Source organism: Lagopus muta, chromosome 1 (assembly GCF_023343835.1).
Source record: "Lagopus muta isolate bLagMut1 chromosome 1, bLagMut1 primary, whole genome shotgun sequence".
NCBI lineage: Eukaryota > Metazoa > Chordata > Aves > Galliformes > Phasianidae > Lagopus > Lagopus muta.
In genome coordinates this window covers 48,637,962-48,658,780 of record NC_064433.1, presented here as the reverse complement: position 1 = coordinate 48,658,780, position 20,819 = coordinate 48,637,962, and the positions used below count along the sequence as shown (strand labels likewise).

Below are 20,819 nucleotides of genomic sequence, written 5' to 3'. Positions count from 1 at the left end.
AGCGGTCGGCGGGGGGAAGGGAGGCTGCGGTCAGGGCAGAGCTCTGCTTTCGGCCAGAACAGCGTTCACAGCGCGGTGATGGTTTGGTTGTTGCCGAGTGATGGAGGCATTTGCCAGGCCGGGAAGAGCCACTGCCTTTGTGGCATTGTAAAGCCACGGGGAGCTGGCCAGGGGAAGGACTCCTCGGGGGTTGCTGGGTGTCAGCTGGTGGGTGGTGAGACCTCACTATGCTGGCAGTCAGAGGACAGTTGTGTTGCTGCTGGTCAGCAGTCTGCAAGTGGTTGCATTGTGACTACATACGTATACATATATATATATATATATATGTAGTTATCATTGCCTATCTATTTCTATGTTCCTCTTCTGTGTTAATAGTCTTTATCTCAACCTGCGAGTTCTATTCTGCTTCCAGTTCTCTCCCTCATGGAGAAGTGGGCCCATGAAAACTGAACGAGGTTCAATAAGGGCAAGTGCAGGGTGCTGTGCTTGGGTCAGGGCAATCCCAGGTATTTATACAAACTGGAGGAAGATCTCCTCAAGAGCAGTCCTGCAGAGAAGGACTTGGATGTCCTGGTAGATGAGAAGCTGGACATGAGCCAGCAGTGTGCGCTTGCAGCCCGGTAGGCCAACTGTGTTCGGGCTGCATTAAAGAAGGGGTGGCCAGGAGGAACAGGGAGGTGGTTGTCCCCCTCTACTCGGCTCTTGTGAGGCCCCATCTGCAGTACTGCGTCCAGGCCTGGAGCCCCCAGTACAGGAAGGACATGGAGCTCCTGGAGCGGGTCCAGAGGAGGGCACTAAGATGATGAGAGGGCTGGAGCAGCTCTCCTGTGAGGAAAAGTTGAGGGGACTGGACTTGTTTAGCTTGGAAAAGAGAAGGCTCCAGGGAGACCTCATTGTGACCTTCTAGTACTTGAAGGGAGCTTATAAACAGGAGGGGGAACGGCTGTTTATGAGGGTGGATTGTGACAGGACAAGGGGGAATGGTTTAAACTGAGATAGGGAGGTTTAGGTTAGATATTAAGGGGAAGTTTTTCATGCAGAGGGTGGTGATGCACTGGAACAGGTTGCCCAAGGAGGCTGTGGATGCCCCATCCTTGGAGGCATTCAAGGCCAGGCTGGATATGGCTCTGGGCAGCCTGGTCTGATGGTTGGAGACCCTGCACATAGCAGGGGGGTGAAACTAGATGATCACTGTGGTCCTTTTCAACCCAGGCCATTCTATGATTCTATGATTCTATCCCACCTGGGAGACAGTGTACAGCCGCATGGTGCTGAGCTGCTGCCAGGTTATGGCACAACTGCACGGTACCTGTGGACATCCAGGCAGCTCCCAGCAGCCCCACGCTGCCAGCAGGGCTTTGTGGGACATGAATACACTCATCAGGGTGCCCTTGCTCTCTCCCAGCAGGTGCAAGTGATGTAATTTGCTGCAAGTGCATGTTATTAGGGAAACTAATGACATTTGCACATATGTTGCTGGCAATTTCGACTTCCTTTGGCAAAGGCTCCCCCCGGCTGTCTTTAGACTCAGTATAAGTCAGCTTTTTCTGTTATGCTCTTTATTTTAAAGTGTACATTTCTGTGTCTTTTTGAACAACCCAGCAAAGCTTCCCAATGGGTTTCTTGACCTAAAGCCCCAGGGGCAGCCAGAGCTGGGGATTCTGTGCCTCTTGCTGGGGTTTTGTTCTCCACCTGAGGAACTGGGGGTGGAGGGTTTCCATTGGCACATAACAACAGGGAATATTTACCTGAGGTTTCCTGACCATTTCCTTTTTCTCCATTCAGGGTTTTTGCCAGAAAGGTCTGATATCAAATCTCTTATGGATAAGGATGTGACTGCACAAGGACATGGAGGAAGCCAGGGCTGGGAGCAGGCTGCCCAAGGAGGTGGTGGGATCACCATCAGTGGAGTTGCTCAAGAACCATGTGGATGTGGCACTGAGGGATATGGTTAGAGGGCGTGATGGGGGTGGGCTGACAATAGGACCGATGATGATCTTAGAGATTTTTTCCAGCCTTGAAGATTCAGTTGTTCTATAACCTGATCAGTTCTCCCAGAGTGCGTAGTTCCAGGCAGCATAGCCACTCCTGTGCTGCTGGGCTGCTCCAGCAGGCCCACACACAGGGATTCCTGCCTGGAGCCACTCTGTGGGCGCAGAGCGGGACAGTCTGTGTGTAGGTATGCCTGGGATATGCCAAGTGGCTTGTAGCAGCTGTACTCATAGTGAGAGCTGAGCTGCAGCTGCAGTGTTTCCATGTGGCTGAGCTGCACGTGGCACGTCAGTGCTTGCTTGTGGAGAAACCTCTGATGTGACAGCACCCGAGAAACAATCACAAGCCGCGAGCTGTTGCCACAGCACCTGAGGCATGACTGCCACTGGCTGCACGGGGCTGCAGCGGGCAGAGGGATGGGAAGGAAGCCATGCACAGCCTTGCCTGATGGTGGTGCAGGACGGTGTGAGACGGTGAGCGGCAGTGTGTCACCTGTCATCGGTGCCAACAGGAACACGTGGGCCACGGGTTTCTTGAGGAGAGGGCTCACACCCCTTTGCACCTGAAATGCAATCTTCTGCAAAGTCAAACCTCGCCCCTCCTGGGATATACGGATCTGGGTGTGTACAGGCTCCGCTTCAGGGCTCGGATGGTGCTGTGGTGCTTATTAGTCCTCCAAACCCCACTGCAGAGGGCAGCAGGGCTGGGAAAAAAACGAGAGAGAGAGAGAGAAAGCAAGCAGCTGGGTCGTTCCCATCTGCATCAAAGCTACTGCCAGACTGGGAATGGATTCATGCAGTCTCAGAACCGCTTCTGCCGTTATCCCAGTACCGGCTGCAGCGGGGCTGCTCCCAGCTCGGTGATGGATGCAATTGTCCCTCCTCCGGGTTTGGGGGAGGGGGGGAGAGGGAAGAGGGGGGCTCTGGGTGAGCCCCGAGCTCCCCGCGGGAGGAGGCTGCTGCTGTCCCCGCCTCCCGCTGCCGCCCCGCGCTCCGCTTCGCACCGGCCCCGGCAGAGGCAGCGCGGAGAGCGGCCCCGTTCATCCCGGGGGGAGCGGCCCCATCCCGCCGCCCGCGGCCGAGGGAGGAGGTAAGGGGGCGGGGGATGGGGGCGATGCATGGGAACGGGGTGCCCACCACTGGGCTGGGGGGCGGGGGGGGAAGGAGTGCAAAGGGGTGAGCCCACTGCTGCCCATTTGTGCCCCCATCGCCTGCGTGCAGGAAGGCACATCTCTGCTGCGTGGGACTCGCTTCGGCACCGCTGCGTGTCCCATCTCTTGCAGATCCCTTTCCATGCCACTGCTTGCAGATAAGCCCCCCAGGGCTATGGCAGCTGTGGCGCTCTGTCTTTGAGAGGCTGCGGGCACCCCACAGGGATGCTAAGATGCACCAGTCTTACGATGGTTAAAGCACATTTAAAATCTGCAGAGCTGCTCCAGAAAGGTGACATCTTCTCAAATGAAAGTCCCTCTTTTCAGCACTTGAAAGCAGATGGAAGAAAACTGGGATAAACGCTCAGAGATGGCAGCAAAATGGGGGGCAAAGCAAAACACTCTGAAAGCAAAAGAATATGGTATGAGGAACCAAAACCTGCTAAGCTCTCCTCTCCCATCATAGCAGAGCAGATACATATCCAGAATCTATGCCAATAGGTGGGAGGGAATAGTTTTTTTTTTCCCTCTGATGCTGGCAATTTCTTGCTTATGTTAGCAAGAATCACAGCACATTTCAGATCTAACCCTCTGCCACAAAATTGTTCATCAGAGGGCAGAAATAGAAGTCACATTCACATGCTTCCTGCTGGGAGCCTGGGAGCAGGGATGGGGACTTTTGCTGCCAATCAATTGAAAGCTGTGGTATTAAAAAAAAATAAAAGCCCACAGACATAAGGTCCCAAGGGAACCAAAATGAGGCCCAGGCACATGATGGAATCAGAGAATCATAGAACCATACAAAGGTTTGGGTTGGAAGGGACCTCGAAGCCCATCTTGTTCCAAGCCCCTTCATTCACAGCTTTTCCGGGCAATCTGTTGCAGCATCACATGGAGCATGAAGTGGGAGGCAGGAGGTGTGGTGGGACCCATTGCTTGTGGCGGAGCTGCTTTCTGGGTGCTCCACAAGCTGTCTTCCCTTTTCTCCAGCAGCCATGCCGCACTTCTTGGACTGGTTTGTGCCTGTGTACCTGATGATCTCCATCCTCATCCTGGTGGGCTTTGGAGCCTGTATTTACTACTTTGAGCCTGGCCTCCAGGAAGCCCACAAGTGGCGAACGCAGAGGCCGATCATGGAACGAGACCTTCGGAAGACGCTGATGATTCGGGACAACCTGGCCTTTGGGGTGCCCGAGGTCTGATGTGCCCACCAGGTGGATGGAAGGCCAGAGGTGGTGGGAGGGGACTCATGCTCTGCTGATTTGGGTCTTCTGCTTGCCACTCACCCTCTGGCCCTACACTCCTCAGGTTTGTACAGCATGGCAGGCTCAGAGCTTTCCATGAGCTCGTAGGCCATCTTCCAGCCAAGAGTTTTTGCTCCTCCCCAGGGATGATGTCACTTCTTGGAGCCATTCACACAAAGGGTCCCATATTTGTCACCGGAGCTGGAGCTGCCTGGCTTCTTGGCACCACCCCAGGAGGTCTCTGCAGGGGTAACAGGATAGGTGAAGCTCTGCCAAATAAGGGTTCAGCAAGATCCTGAGACCAATTCTACTGAAGATGCTCTGCTTTTCTGTTGGGGTTTTGGAGATGGAGAACTTCAGAGCCTGGTGCTCACAGACTGATGTTTTCAGGAGCTCTGCCTTTGCGTCGAACATTGTTTCTGAAGAGGTTCATCCAAGTCCCGTGTCATGCAGTGCTGCTCTGCAGCTCTCCAGATCTGTGATGTAGACCTCTCCCAGTTGCCAACCCTTCTGCTCTCTGCCACTGCATGAGACAGGACACATCTCTGTGAGCTGCCTTCTTCAATGCGGATAGTCTCCAGCTCTGTGCCGCTGTCGCTTGGCTGTCACTTTCAGCACAAGCTCAGCCATTCCTTTACTCACATGTCTCTGAGAAGGGACAACGCACTTCCCCTCTGTCTGGTTCCTTGAATCAAGACAGGTCTCAAGCATTGGGCTGGAGTGAGTGAACAATATAAGCTTTGTAATTCTCTGGGGGTATGAGGCAATTTTTAGCTCTGAGGGTTTTGATTCAAGAAGGAATGGGTCAGGGCATCCTGTAAATATTGAGGTCTTTCAGGCATGTCTCATCCTCCCAGACTGGAGTAGTACCACTATTACCTTCCCCACCAACACTGGGTACCCCGGCAGGAGCTGTCAGTCTCCATTCCAAGCCAGAGAAGCTGAGACCCATTCAATTCAGACAAGCACTGGGAGTCTCGATGTGAGTCCCCTGGCTGGGTAGCCTCTCTCAGCAGGGAAATGGAGCCAGCGGGTTTACTCATGTGCCAAAATTTGTGCTCGCTGTGCTGAGCAAAGGCTCAAAACACAGGTGCAGTCTCACATAGGTGCATTCCATGTTTGTTGTGCCTTGGTTTCTTGGGGCTGGGAAAAGAACTGCACTGCATGGTACCAAGTGCCATCCTCCGTTTTATCAACCACATTCCTGCCCCAGCCTGCTGCCCTGCTCCATGCCATGATCTCTCCACAGCTCACTAAGTACTATTGTCAATAGAGTCCACAGCAGAATAAAGGTGTGTGCAAACTGTGTGCCCACTGTGTTGTTTCCCTGCTGTTCCCCCTGGAGCTGCCTCTAGACCGTAGCACTCAGTTTGGCTCCTTGAGAGCCCAGCAGCTCTGCATTGGCAGGGTTTCTGCTCTGGGCATGCAGGAGGGGTGTCTGGGAACAATTAAGCCAAAGGCAAATGCTGGCTGAAAGCTGAGACTGTCTGCTCGGTGAGAGCTGTGCAGAGAATTTGAGGCAGAGGGGAAGTCTCAGATACTGAATTAAGCTGCATAAAGCACTGGAGAAGACACTTAGTGCTGGAAAACACTGGGCAGCATTAAGTTGCTCTTCTCAAACATTTCATTCCCTGTTGCTGCGCAATGTATAGAAATCATAGAATCATTAAGGTTGGAAAGGATTTCTAAGATTATTGAGTGTCCATCCCCAACATATATCCAACCTGAACCTCTCCTGGAACAACTTGAGACCATCACCTCTCATTCTGTCTCTGCTACCTGGAAGCAGAGGCCAACCCCCACCTCACCACAGCATCCTTTCAGGCTGTTGTAGAGAGGCTTTCAGGTAGTTGCAGTGAGTGCACTGCCCAAGCCTCTTTCCACGGGGTGATGGTGCTTCTCAGCCTCAGCCCCATCCCTCATTTCCTGCTACAGGGATACCACCAAACCCATCCATGTCTTTGGACAAGGCCATGTGAAGGCGGTGGAGCGTTTGCACACCATTTGCTTCCTTGCTGAGGGCAGACATTGTTAAAAAGGAATTTGCCATTTGAAAATTAAAAAAAAAAGAGATGTAAGGGAAAACATTTCAAAAATTCAAAGTGTTTTGCTATCTTTGGTAAATTGTGCTCACTTTGCTTGAGAGCCAACCTGCCACCAGTGGCCCACAAGCACAGAGGCACTGCCAAGGAGGACACGGGGTTGTGTGTGGGTCTGCCCCACAGCACGGCCTGACTGCAGTGTCTCTGGGAATGGCGGGGGTGGGAGCAGCCGGACAGCGTGTGTGGGGGCACCTTGGGCAGGCCACAAGCGGCCCATTGTGGTGACTGGAGGCGGGCGATCAGACTGCCCGGGACGGCGGCGGAGAGGGCTCAGCTGCCCTCAGCCCTGTGGCGGGTTGGGGTTGGGACCCCAGCTGCCTCACCCTGCTGGGCCCAGCTGAGCTACGCCTTCGCGCCTCCACCTACAGCCCAACATGGATGAGGACGCTGCCTCGGCCCTCTGCCCTCCTGCCTCCAGGCTAGCTGGTCCCAGCCGCATCCCAGGCCCCATGCTGCGGCGGGCCGGCTCTCCCGGTGCTCCCACCCAGCGGAGCTGCCTCTGGGTCACTCTGCGGCAGGGGGCTGGGGGGGCTCCCTGGCATCGGCCACGAGCACCAGCCCCCATCACCCCCGTGGCCCCGTGCCCACGGCTCGTGTCAGGACACGGAGGGGCTGAGGTCATACCGGTGGAGAAGATGTCGGGCAGCGGGGACCCACACAGTGGTAGGTGTGCGCTGGGGGGCATCAGGGATGCTGTGTGGGGCAATGTGAGGACTTTGGGGGTTTCCCCCTCATCATGACAGAGCTGAGGGGCAGTGGAGAGCCAGGTGTGGGGGGTGTCTGGAGGGGAACCTTGTTTGTCTATCTGTGCGTCTGTCCCAAGTCAGCTGTACTGGGCATGCTTGTGAGGAATGCCACTGACCCTCAGAGCTGGGTGCTGGCATCACCCTGCCAAAATGTTGGTGCCCAGGCACAGCTTGGGGTAGCCACAGCACATGGTGGGGACCTTGGAGGAGGAAAAACAGAGGGAAAGGGCATCTTGCTCTGAAGCAGCCGAATGACCGACATGGCTCCCAGACACAACCAGCAGCCCCTTGTGCATGTGTGTGCATGCATGTACAGGCACACATGCACATGCACAGGGGATGGCTGTGTCTCTGCACTGGGGGCAGGCAGCCAGCAATTGCAGTGCCAAGGGAGGAGAGGTTTCTCACGCCTCTGCAAGCAGAGCTGAAGGGCAAATGGGTCTTAATGAGCTGTTCACTATTCCCAATTTCCCCTCTCTGTGAGGCCCTGCCATCCCCTAAAATAAAGAAATATCCAGGAAGGGGGGGATGGTTTCTCAGCCACAAAGGGTTAAATACTCCCTCTGCAAACAGGCAGCTAAACTCAGGGATGCTCAGGAGGGAGAAGGTGATGTGGGGGGGGGGGCAGGGGTGGGTGGCTGTGCGAAGGCCCCCTCATGGTGCGTGGAGCCCATCTGTGGTGCTCCTTCATCCCCACCGCCGTGCCCACCCTGTGGGGAGCAGGAATGGAGCTCGGGAGGGAGCGCGGGCGGGGGGGGGATTTTGCAGCGATGTTTAATATTCAGGTCACATGACAGTGGCAGCAGGAGCAGCACCAGCATCTCCGCTCAGCTGAAATAGCCACTGGAGAAGGAGGGAAGGAGAGGGGGTAGAAGAGGACAGGAAAGAAAGAGAGAGGTAAAAGCGGAGTGTTGTAGCCCACCGTGCTGCGCCGACGTCAAGCTTAGGACAGTGGGGGCAGAGCCACCCCCTGGGGAGAGTGTTCGCAGACAAAGGAAGCTTCATGTTCAAAGGTAGGATGCTGCGGGCTGGCGGGGCTGGGCGATACCGGAGAGACACTCAGGCTTCTTGTGCCCCCGCGCTGCTGGGGATCAGTATCTCCAGAGGGCAGTGGGGGGAATCAGCTTCGTATTTTTCCTTCTCATCTTTCAATGGTAGCACCGAAGGAGCAGGAGTGGGCTTGGCGGTTGTGGTGCTGATGCAGAGTAGCTGTCGCCAGGGGCTGCTCTGAAAGACAGAGATAATCCCAGCTGGTCCAGGGCCGGGAAAACCCACGAGCTGCTCTGTCTCTGCCTTATCCCTTGTCGTTGCCGGGGTGGTGGGGTGTTCTGTGCTGCTCCCCGGGCACCTATGTGGGAGCTGGTGGGTGGGCTGGGGATAGGCATCTCTGGTGGGATGGATGCCCCGGTCCTGGGATGCTCAGCATTCCCTTACCTTAGGGTACAGCTGAGGATATGCCAGCTTGTGCCAGCTCCTGCATCTCTGAAGAGGCTTCGGCACATGCTGCCCTAGATTTGGCTGCAGCCAAAGCCCTCTGCAGAGCAGTGAGGGCACATGGAGGAAGGCTGCTGCCAGCAAGGCTGCGTCAGCCCAAAATGCTGGGATAAGTTCCCCTGCCCAGCTTGAAATACCCTGTGATGCTCAGTCTGGGGAGCAGGGACACAGGTCTGGAGCCATATGGGTGGCAAAGGAGTGTGACACATCAGGGTCAGTGCCTCCAGTCAGGGCAGGAGAGCTGCAGCGAGGCCGTGGATGCGTGGGAGTGAAGCAGCTTTCCTGAGCTGAAAGCTAGGTTGTGGTGGTGGCCGCCTCCTTGCAGCCCCCCCCTCCCTCATGCCACTCAGACAAAGGATGGGAAGGCAGGGGGAGGTGATAAGGCTGTATGTAGGTTATCGGGGCTGCTCTGCCACAGGGCGTTGTGGATGGAGGTCCCAGTGTCTGAGCCCACAGCTGGTCTGCAGGGCCATTTCTGTCGCGGATGTTGTGCAGTAGTGGTGCCTCTTGCTGGCTGTGGCCTTCAGAGAGAGGTTTTGGGGTGGGTTGGCAGAGCTGACTGGAGCCTCCCTGGGCACCCACAGCTGCTCTTCTCACTGCAAGCCCTGACTCCAGGTGCGCAGCTCTGCCTGCAGCCAGGGAGCCCATCACTGCAGCCACCCTCTTAAATCAGCTCTGCTTAGCACACAGAACAAAGCAGCAAGGAAATGGGTGGTAATGCAAACAGCGGATGTGAGTGGTTAACCTTGGCTAACCCTCTTTTCATCACAGCTGCACTGACCATAGCTCTCTGTCAATGGATACATTGGAGGGAATGGTCAGCAGGACTATGGGATGTGCCTGGGATGCATAATGCTACCCTTGACCATTCAGTCAGAGCTGTAATGAGGCTTAGCATTACAGCCCCTAAAGCAGAGCTGTCCCCAAGGGACAAGGCAGGCACGTTTTGTGGCTCGAGGTGCCCCACAGCTCTGGCTCCAGTCCTGCATGCCCTGACCTCCTGCTGGCTGGCCTTCAGTTGTCTCCTTGGATTCCTCTGTAGGAGCCAAGAGATGGAAAATCATTGCACAAAGCCCTCAGGTATCCCGTTGTCAAATGTGGGCTCCCATTTAGAGACTGTGTGGGAAGCACCCTACATGGAGGGAAAGGCAAGTGACTGAGAGAAAAGGGGTATTCTCTACCTTGAGGCCTTCTGACCCTGAAATCAGAACTCCCAGACCCACATCACTGATAAACAGTCCAGGAATTATTTAAGAAGACTTCTGGAGCTTTTTTTTCCTGATCCCAGGGCTTTTTATAGGTGCTGTTGGAACCTGACTCGGAAATATGTGCTCCAGCCACTTGAGCCGTGAAGGCTGCCTAGGGATGGCAGGGTGTTGCATTGTCCACAGCAGTCAGCAACAGCTGTGGGCAAAGTGTCCTTCAGTGCAGTGAGATTGAGGTATGGGTTATCAGCCTTATAGTGAGCCCTGATGGTGGCTGCCAGCTCCCTCCTTCCATCTAGACCCTCTCTGCCTTCTCCCAAACTCTGGGATAGGTGGGACCCCAATGCAGGCTGCTCTGGCAGACTTTGGCAACTTGTGGCCAGGAACAACAAACGATGGCTCATTTTCCCCTCTGCCTTTAGTCCCCTCCATAGTTATTCCAGCATTGAAAAGATACTGAGCAAAGCTGTGTGTGGGCACTGCAAGATTTGGGGCATGGCCCAGTCATGTGAAGATAGTACAGATGGCACAGGACAGGCAGGAGAGGACAAGTGAAGGGTAGGGTAGCGAAGAGCTGGCTGACTCGTCTCTCCATGCAGCAGGGTTTTCTGGCTGGCAGCAGCTTTGAGAAAGCTGGAAAAAGACACGGAGAGCCTGAGGGGAGGCTCTGTCAGCAGGAGAGTACAGGTGAGCTGTGATGGCTGGGTTGTGAGAAGTGCTCAGATAGGCAGATCACCTTCGCCAGCAGCGTGGGGTGTTCCCAATTGCCAGCCTGGCTTGGCCAGCACTCTCTCATGTGCCCTGGTCCCCCCCTGGTGCTGTTCCGTGGGGAGTAGAGGCAGGGGAATCCTCCAGCAGAGCTGGTTCAAGGCTGAGACTTTCAGGACTTATCCATGATCAAAATCTCCCCACTTTGCCCTGCTCCTGGCCTGTTATAGCTGAGCTCTCTCTCCCTGGTGCTGTCAGTGACCCCAAAATGGCAGTCACCTGCCTGGCCACTCGCTTGCTCTTCTGCAGCCAGTGGGATCTGCTGAGAGGAGCAAAAACAAACTCTGCTGAAATGATGGAAAGGGATAATTTAGTGTGAAATAGTTGTATGGAAGTAGCATCCAGAATAAGAGGAGTGCTTACCAAGCAAAAGAGCATGCTGTCTTTGTCCTGGAAAAATAACCCTCTAATGAGATAAAGCATAGTAATTAGAGTGGGAGAAGCTCCAGTTTGCAGCTGCTTCTATATGAAAGGTACTTGATTCCCATCCCCCTTTCATTTTTCTGTCCAGATCCATCCCTCGTGCCTCCCTTCCCCACCAATAACAGCTTTCCTTTGTGCCTTGTCTTCTCCCAACCTCCAGCTTCCTTCTGAGGTGAGTGGGAGCTGCTCACTAATGAGGCAAGAGATGGAGATGAATGGCCAAGGCCTGTCCCAAAATGTGTGTGCCATCACCTGAAAAAAAGTCAGGGAGGCTAGGAAGCCCTCAGAGCCTTTTTCTCTGCTGGTTTGTTTTTCATGGAAGAAGCAGAGAGGGGAGGGAGGACAAAACACAGTTTACTGGTAGGCATGACAAACCGCACTGATCTGCAGGCAGCAGGCAAGTGTGGAGGTTGTGGATTCTGGTGAGAACTGGGAGGCAAATCAAGCAGGGGACTCACACTGGTGCTCTAGCCCCTGATTAGGAGGAGCCTAGCCAACTTCACTAGGTGTGCTGCTGCTGTTTGGAGATAGCCATCAACACGTTCTATGCTCAAGGAGCCCTGCTTGTCCAACTCCTCATCCACAGTGATACATAGAAGAATACGCTGGAAACTCAAGTGGATGTTCCTCCATGAAGAGCCTTACTGCTAAAATCTTGCTGTCTTGTTCAAGGGCTCAGCAGCCCTTGAAATGGACACTTAAAGCTACCTTCCACAGGGCAGCAGGGAGGTTCTAATCACACCTGACTGGTGATTTCTCAATCTTTCTCCCTGTGCAGGACCAGTGGAGAACAAAAACGAAGCAGCCATGTCTGAGCTAGTTCCAGAGTCACGACAAAAGCCAGTTGTGCCGATGAAACCCGTGGGCATTAATGCCAACTTACTGGGCTACATTGGAATTGACACCATCATTGAGCAGATGCGCAAGAAGACCATGAAGACAGGCTTTGACTTCAACATTATGGTTGTAGGTAGGAAGGGATTGGTGGAGGAACTGGGAACCATGGCTGGATGCACTCTCATGAGGCCAGGTGGGAGAGCAAGCCCTGAAGGGAGGGCATGAAGGATTAGACAATGCTCACTCACTCTGGGAAAATCATAGAGTCATTAAGGTTGGAAAAGACTACTAAGATCACCCAGTCCAACCATCAGCCCATCCACACCATGCCCTCTTATCATGTCCCTCAGTGCTACATCCATACAGCTCTTGAACACCTCCAGCGATGGTGATTGCACCACCTCCTTGGGCAGTCTGTTTCAATGCATCACCACTCTTTCAAAGAAAAAAAATTTCCTATTATCCAATCTGAAATGATACCCTGTACAAGACAGGGAGATACCTACAACACTTGTTCATTCTGGCTCTGTTCTTTCTGTCTGCTTCCATTGTTGGGCTGTGGCAGATTTTGTAAGCTTCCTCTTTGCAATTCTCAGGTCAAAGTGGGCTGGGAAAGTCTACGCTGGTGAACACCCTCTTCAAATCCCAAGTAAGCCGCAAATCTTCAGGCTGGAACCGGGAGGAGAAGATCCCCAAGACAGTGGAGATCAAAGCTATTGGACACGGTAAGAGCCAGCCTGCTGGGATGCAGGCGAGGCTGATGCTTCTGCCTGGTCATTCAGAAGAGCCCAGTACTTTGCTGTAAGGCAGCCCTTTCTCCATGGGAACCTGAAAGAGAAGTGCCAGGTTCAGGTGACCTCAGACATAGCCAATGTTTTTCTTATGCAGTGGTGCATTCCACTGATGTCATAGACAAAAGCAAGAGGCAGAAAAAGTGTTAGAAGTATTTCCCTTGCCAAGACATTGGTGATTCCTATCTGCACACATTTAATGCTCTATACCACTGCACAGGGATGAGGGCAGGACACTCTTGTTCTCTTGTAAGACACAGAGACTCATGATGCAGCAGGTTCCCAGGGAGGCTTATGACGATTTGCAATTTCTTTCTCAGTTATTGAAGAAGGTGGGGTCAAAATGAAGCTGACAGTGATCGACACCCCAGGATTTGGAGACCAGATCAACAATGAGAACTGGTGAGTTTTACCTCATCAAGACCTTTATGTCCCATAAGGGGCTGCAGTTATGCTGATACATGAAGTGTTGCTCAGCTACTTACCATTGGAAAATGTCTGGGATCCTGTTGCACTCAGAGGTCAGTAATTGGGATGCAGAACTTTGAGCACCACGTGTTTACGTGTGTGCTCAAAGGTATGTGCACATTAAATAGTGAGTGCTTATTTCTACGCCTTAAAAACCTTGCCCTCACTCAAACACTAGGAAACACCTGCCCTCATTCTGTTCTCAACCCTTCACCCCCCAACACAGGTAAAATGCAGCCATGCTGCCGGACCAACTCACTGCCATGGAACCAGGCAAAAAACTGTAATCCCCTTCTCAGACTGAATTCCACTGAATTCTACATGTGCTCCTTTAGCTGAAAATTGAGCTGTTCTGCCCAGAATCAGGCAACTCAAATTTTTCCAACATTTCTCACAGAGACTGGTCCCCAGCAGCCCCTGGCATGGCACCATCGGGTCTTTTCTCCCCTCTTCCACTGATTTAACTGCTGACTTCCATAGCAGTTTGCTCAGTTGGAAAACTGTTAAACATCTCTGCTGGTGGTGGGTTGTTGTTTTGTTTGTTTGTTTGGTTGGTTTGTTTTGTTTTTCCTTAATGCCAACATCTGCTTTAATGCTGTCAGAGCTGGGAAAGCTGTAGGCAGGAATCTGAGGAGATTTGTACCTGTCTATTCACCTCTCTCTCCCACCTTAACAGCTGGGAGCCTATTGAGAAATACATCAACGAGCAATATGAAAAATTTTTGAAAGAGGAGGTGAATATTGCAAGGAAGAAACGAATTCCAGACACACGAGTGCACTGCTGCCTCTACTTCATCTCCCCCACGGGCCACTCGTACGTATGCAGTTCCCTGTCCTTCCTCATCCCCTTCATGCCACTGTGGCAGATATACACCCTGTACTGCTCAGTCACAGTTGCAGGACCAGGATTCCTACCAGCTGGGCTGGATACTATTAGCTTAACTTTGCAGGGCTTGAAAGGGTCTGACAAAGGCAGGAGAAACACCATTGTGCTTTCTTTGGGAGTGGGCAGGATGGATGGGAACATGGAGGCCTCACAGATGCCCTGATGCTGGGAGAGTCACTAGAAGGGCAAGGAGGGTAAAGTGACCCCTTCCATGTTGTTCCTTCTTGGGCTGCAGCCTGCGGCCCTTGGACCTGGAGTTCATGAAACATCTCAGCAAAGTAGTGAACATCATCCCGGTTATTGCCAAGGCTGACACCATGACCTTGGAGGAGAAGACCGAATTCAAACAAAGAGTGAGTATTTCTCCTTCTGCATGGGATTCCTCCCTTCCCTGGCTGGGAGATGGGAGAGATGAGCCATATCCTTTCTGCTGGGACTGTAGTTCAGTCCCCAAGGCTCTCAGAGTCCATCTTGGATTGGTGGGTAAGTCCTGGCACTGCCCTGAAGATGCAGCTGTCCATGGCTCTGAGATCACATCTGTTAGAGGAGGAAGAACAGTGGGCATCCCTATGACATTCCATGATATGTTCTGTCATGGGAATTACAGAGCCAAACAAGCAGATGGGGCTGGGGAACAAAGACTTGTCACTGTTGCCATGTGTCCTTGCTTTGCACACCTGGAAGGGACAGTCCTTCCAGCCCTTCCCCACTGGAAAGATGTCCCAGATATGTCTGCCCAACCATCCTGCCTGCCTTCCCTTTAGGTTTGTGTTGCTTTGTGCTCCAAAATTTCTCTCTGCCCAGGTGCGCAAAGAGCTAGAAGTGAATGGGATCGAGTTTTACCCCCAGAAAGAATTTGATGAGGACTTGGAGGATAAAACAGAAAACGACAAAATCAGGGTAGGAAGCATTTTATTGTGGGAGGGGAAAGGGTGGTTGAGGGCTGGTCAGATTTAATGAGGGAAAAAGATGTGTCACTAGGTTTTAAGTGCTTTGTGGTCCCTGAGTGAAAAGTGCAATGGACACAAGAGAATGCCATTCATCCTTCCTAGTTTAATTTGTCCCTGTCATGTCCACAGGGTGCTAGGAAGGCTGAGTGAGAAAGAAAGGACTCTACTTCACCTCCTCTTGCTGAATGCCATTTGGCCTCTGCTAAGGACGAAAGGGACAAGCTCATTCCCTGTCCCAAACAACCTTCTCTTGAGCTCAGGCCAAACTCTACCTGAAAAGTAATTCAGTGCTTTGCCCTGCCAATTCCTATGAGAAGGGATATCTCATTATTCCTACCTCAGAAAGGTAGAAACCATCTAATTTCCAGCCTGTGTTTGTTCATGGACAGGTTGTACCCAGGATTATATGTGTTCTTGTGCCAACACTGACTCAAACATTTCTCCTACCTATTGGTCCCATCAGCTAGAGAACAATCTTATCCTGCACTGGCCTTTTTCTGGTCAGCTAAATGAGACAAGCTCCTTTGGTCGAGCTTCCATTCTCCCGTATTACATCACCACTTTTTTATGTGCCTACTCTAGTTTGATTTGATTTTCTGGCACTGGTGTGGGTACCCAATACTCCTCTGTCTTTTCTAAGATCTGAACTGCTGAGTCCTTGGACCACATGTGCTCTCTAAAAATCACATCACACTGGTGACTTGTGGTCATCTTGTGACTGACTGGCACATGGGGTCCTTCCCCTCCTTCAGTCATTGCTTGTCAATGTCATAGCAGAAGTCATAGCAGAACTTGTTGGTGTTCCCTAAATGCTATTCTTTGTGCCTCAAACTTACTTAGATTTTCCTGGATAATAACCCAGTCTGCCTCTGTACTGACAACACCTCCTGGCTTTGTGATGCTACTGCATTTAGTTAGTCCACTCATTATTTTTAGGGCTAAACTATTCATGGAAATATTGTCTTCCACATTAGTCGTCAAGAAACTCTAGCAGTAACTAACTGCCTGGCAGCCTGACACTTGCTCCTTCAAGCTCCCTAGCTGCCACAGCCCCAGCAGAAATTCCCACCTCCTCCAGATTCATTAATCATTTCCCATTTGGCAACACATCACACGCTCTGGGGAGACCAGATGGGTTTTGCTTCTCCTCCAAACTGTTACTGTTTGAGAGGAAGGCACCACAATTTGTTCTGTACTTCAGCCTAATTGCTTTGGGTTTGGTAGTCTCACATGTAAGAAATAAACTTAATAATAAAGAGTAAATAATAATAAAATATCCCACTCCTGTGGTAATTGCAATCCCTTCCCAGGTCCAGGGAAGTCTACAAAGCAGGATAAATCTATGAACAGCAGACAGCCTTATGGGTAGTAGAATCTCTCAGTCTGTTCTCTGGAAGCAGGAACTTTCTACCTGTGCATAAAGATATCTTGATCCACAGTAGTTTCACCTACTGTCCCACTTCCCAGGGTTTTCTGGCCTTCCTCAGTACAACCATTTCAGTAATTGAGCTTTGAATATTCATATGTTCTGTTGAGGGGATTGTGAGATTTTCTAGCGAAGAACTGCAAACTTGATGAGAAATACTCTCTGCAAGGTATTCCTGTGAGGAGCCCCAGGATGATAGACACTCACCTGGTATGCCAAAGCACCTCCTCTCTGGTCACCTTGCCCTTCAGAAATGCTGGAGATGTGTGCAGAAAAGCTTTACTCCCTTCTCTGGAGCCTTTGGCATTGATTTAAGGTACACACTAAGCCCAGGGGGTGCAAGAACACCAGTAAAGCAAGAGCCCAAAGTGCTATGGATAGCAATGATGAGTGGAGTTTTGCTGTGGAGAACCTCCTCCCTTGCAGAAGGCTTTGCATTTGATAAGGTGCAAGGAGGAGAGGTGGCTAAGGAACAGTGATGGTGCTGCTCGGAACAGGTTTGATAGGTGTCTCCACATATCTTTCCCTAGCAGGAAAGCATGCCCTTCGCAGTAGTGGGCAGTGACAAGGAGTACCAAGTGAATGGCAAAAGAGTCCTGGGCAGGAAAACACCTTGGGGAATCATTGAAGGTAAGGAAAGTCTTGCTTTTGGGAGATAATAACAGGGTCCTGATAACACTTCCCATAGCTATTTTCCCATGCCTTTTGTCTTTGTGGTTGGTTTTTGTTTGTTTGTTTGAAACTGAGCAATAAGAGAACTCTCAAATTGCTCCGCTTGGAGAGAACTGCCATTGTCAATGTGCTACCACTATTGCTAACTGGCAGAACCATCCTCAACACCGTGGGGTGTGTGAAGCTGATCTCCTTGGTTTTCCTGTGAAAACCCACCTGTGACCACTCAGCATATCTGCTCAATGCCTGAGAGAGCTTGTCTGCTGTTCACACAACTGTCCATTCTTTCTGAAGCATGCCACCTGAAACACGCATGTCCCATAGCAATGACCATCCCATGCTCTGTAACCACAAACAGGTTGCTGAAAAATCAATTGTAACATTTCCTTGCTTTATTTTCAGTGGAAAACCTCACTCACTGTGAATTTGCCCTGCTTCGAGATTTTGTCATTAGGTAAGGCCACAGTCATGCCCATGATTTAGGGTTTTTAGTTAGGTGCTATGGTTAGGTCATGGTTGGACTTGATGATCTTTGAGGTTTTTTCCAGCCTGAGTGATTCTATGATTCTATGATTCTCATCTCTTGATGAGAAGGGAATCTTCCTGAGACCCACATAGAGTGAAATAGCCCTTATGGGAGGGAAGATAAAGCACTTTTCAGGCAGTAAAATCTTATGTGGGGCAGGGTTGGATTGAGTTTAGGGGTATTACTCTAGTACCTCTCTTGACCACTATGTCAAGTAGGTGCTGGTTTTCACGTATGATCTGGACACAGGGTATCACGTATGATCAAGAAACACAGGGTAATAGCACCCTTCTTTAATCCTATTAATTGCATTAGGTTCCAACAACTTCTAGTTGTTGCTGACATAGGTTTGGATTGAAGTCAGTGATACAGAATCCACTACCCCATCCTAGACCATCTTTTCAGTGGTGCTGCCCAGTGACAGGGTAGGGGGCACAGAGAGAGACTGTAGTCTATTTCCTGCATCCTGCCTATGTACACAGATATTCCATCTCTCTGTTGCATTATGGCACCTGTATAGGAAGAGGGTAAGTTTGCTAACCAGACTGACTGGAGAACTGACTGGAGAATACAGTGATGGACAGAAAGCTAACACTGATAGCACTGATGATGGTTATCATATCCTCTTTCACTTTGTCCCACGCAGGACTCACCTTCAGGACCTGAAAGAAGTGACCCACAACATCCACTATGAGACCTATAGGGCCAAGAGGCTGAATGACAATGGAGGGCTGCCCCCCATGACCTCTGAGACAGAGGAAAACCATGAAAGTAACCTGTGAATGACACCCCTGACATCACCTGGTGTCTCTGGATACAACAACCCACCCCTGCTACCCCTGGCTCTACCACGAGCCTGTCTCTGAAGCGTGTGGAGCATCCTCTGTGTGTGTGAGAGGGTGCGTGTGTGTGCGTGTGCCTACCTGTGTGCCAGAGGGGGACCAAAGGCATCTTCTCTGCCCTTCCCAAACTGTCCTCATTCTCGGTTTGTATTTTGCACAGTGGACTGTCTGTCATCTTCCTTTCTCTCGTTGCTGTGTCTCAGCTGTGTGTCTTATCTGGGGGAAGTAGGGGTGGGGGAATAACTTATGGGGGCAAGAGGGCTTTGGAAGTGGGAGGTGTGGGGCATGCTGGGGTCCTGTTTTTATTCCTTGGGGATGTGGCACGGAGAGACTCTGGGGCAGATGGCAGAGTTCTTTGTGGGTGGGAAGGTAGCTGACTGCTCAGGGAGGATGGTGGCACAGCATTTTATCTCAATTTTTTGCTGTGGCTTGCAAAGTGAAATGGCACCTTGGAAGTGAATAGATGAGAGAAGTGACAGATTGACAGGTTTTGTGGTTCAGGGAAAGTGAGTGGTAGAAGGAGGCAGGTTGTGAGCTGTAGCATCTATCTGAGAAACATCAAAGTAATTGGGGGAAAGAGCCATATTTTCCAGAATTAAAGAATAAAAGAACACCAAGATGTCTTCCTTGGTGTCCACTGGTGATGGGAACACAAGAAATACCTTCTCCTCACCAAAATATCTATGTTTGTCACTCCAGCAGCCCCAGCAGCCCCAGCCTGTGCTAATCCCCTGCCCCTCATACAGCTCTCCTGCCTCCCATGTCCTCTCCTTTACTTTTGTCTTCACTCCCTTTTAACCCTCTATAGCTTTCTCCCTTTCTCTCCTTATCTCACTTTCTCTGCTCCCAGCCCTTTCTGTCCTTCAAAATCTTCCCTTTCTGAGTCCTTTCCTCCTTCTCTGCATTCACCTCTTCCTTATCAATGTGCTTTTGTTGTGTCATATTGAAAAGCTGCTGTTTCACCTTCACTTAGAGGAAGCATGGAGAGAAGGTAAAAACCCGTAAGGAGAAATATGCAGGGTTTTACTGGAGGCTAAATTATAGATTCATAGAATCATTATAGTTGGCAAAGACCTCTAAGATCACTTTGTCCAACCATCAACCGACCACCACCGTGCCCACTAACCATGTCCACATGTGCCACATCCACATGATTCTGGAACAACTCCAGGGACGATGACTCTGAGAGGGCTCACAACTGCCTTGAGCATGACAGTCTGCCCTCATCTAGAAGAAGCATGTACCCAGCTGCCAGGGGCTGCACCCCAGGAGAACATCTGGTTGCATTAGCAGCGCACATGCAGAAGGTTATGGTGTGGGATGATAGTGCTGCAAGTACAGGAAGTATGTGGGGTTGGGAGGAGGCTGGAAAGGCTGGCATGACTGAAGCAAAGCCTGAGGTTTGTGGACAGAGATGTTCAGGGCCAGGATGAGATCGATCCAAGTGTTGCGGAACCATCTAGAAGCTCGCGTTCGTATTGTGGCTTTCTGTGGTGCTGTCTTTGCAAAGCTAATGTCTCTTCCATCCCACTCCCATCCATCCACACACATCAGCTCTTCTCAGCACTGCCAGGACACGAAGGTCCTCCCAGTCTTTCTCATCCTTTTCCCCCACCACATTCATAGCATTTAGTGCTTCACGCAGCCTCGTACCCACTATCCCACCTCAGCACCAGGCTTCTTCAGCCTTGACAAGAACTTTGCTCCTCACTGCTATCTGCAGCCACCATACAGGCCTTGCAGAGGTCACGCTGCTACAGACACATCAGCTGTCATGGGGTAAGAGCCTCCCAGCTCATGCCACCAGCCAGCCACTTCAGCTCTCCACAATATATCACTGGAGCGTGATGGTCACCAGACAAGAGATGTCGCCGTGTCATCTGCCATGATGCCAGACCCAGTCAGGGCATGGCAGAGAGCTGCAACTACTGGCAGCAAAGCTGGAAGTGCTTCCATGCCTGAACCTTGGGCTGTGGGATGAAGGCCACGCAGTTTGCTGTGTATGTGTAAGATTCTGGGGGACTGGTTGTAATGAAGTGGTTTTGATGCTCTGCTCTGTAATTTCCTACAGTGAACTGTTTTTAAGAGATGCATAAAGGCCCACTGAGAAAAGCAAGCTTGGTGTCCTTCAATGCCACAGCAAACCCTACACAGACACAACCTCTTTGAGAGGGGCAGCACAGGGCAGGTGGGGAGATGCCTGCAGAAAGGCACAGACCCTGACTCACGAGTCAGGCCTATTCAAGGCCAACAGAGGCCTGCGGGCTCCTTGACAAGGGTTCCACGCTCCAGAAGAA

At 51.5% G+C, this 20,819-nt stretch overlaps 2 protein-coding genes across 5 annotated transcripts; both read left to right on the top strand.

Annotated features, from left to right (window-relative positions):
* The first annotated feature begins 2,573 nt into the window (after positions 1 to 2,573).
* Positions 2,574 to 5,790, top strand: SMIM45 (small integral membrane protein 45). 2 transcript variants are annotated; one of them, XM_048931173.1, is made up of 2 exons: positions 2,574 to 3,081; positions 4,136 to 5,790. In XM_048931173.1, exons 1-2 carry the CDS (start codon positions 2,859 to 2,861, stop codon positions 4,342 to 4,344), a joined length of 432 nt encoding a protein of 143 aa, XP_048787130.1. In that variant the 5' UTR covers positions 2,574 to 2,858; the 3' UTR covers positions 4,345 to 5,790. The 2 variants fall into 2 exon arrangements, with proteins under 2 accessions (XP_048787130.1, XP_048787120.1); XM_048931163.1 differs by having other exon boundaries at positions 2,576 to 3,081; positions 4,133 to 5,790.
* A 2,251-nt stretch (positions 5,791 to 8,041) lies between these two features.
* On the top strand, positions 8,042 to 20,649 carry SEPTIN3 (septin 3). 3 transcript variants are annotated; one of them, XM_048931141.1, is made up of 10 exons: positions 8,042 to 8,247; positions 11,903 to 12,094; positions 12,558 to 12,686; positions 13,073 to 13,154; positions 13,897 to 14,034; positions 14,342 to 14,459; positions 14,911 to 15,006; positions 17,016 to 17,112; positions 17,557 to 17,608; positions 18,327 to 20,649. In XM_048931141.1, exons 1-10 carry the CDS (start codon positions 8,238 to 8,240, stop codon positions 18,460 to 18,462), a joined length of 1,050 nt encoding a protein of 349 aa, XP_048787098.1. In that variant the 5' UTR covers positions 8,042 to 8,237; the 3' UTR covers positions 18,463 to 20,649. The 3 variants fall into 3 exon arrangements, with proteins under 3 accessions (XP_048787098.1, XP_048787090.1, XP_048787106.1); XM_048931133.1 differs by having other exon boundaries at positions 17,013 to 17,112; XM_048931149.1 differs by lacking the exons at positions 17,016 to 17,112; positions 17,557 to 17,608; positions 18,327 to 20,649 and adding an exon at positions 15,186 to 15,813.
* Positions 20,650 to 20,819: the final 170 nt, after the last annotated feature.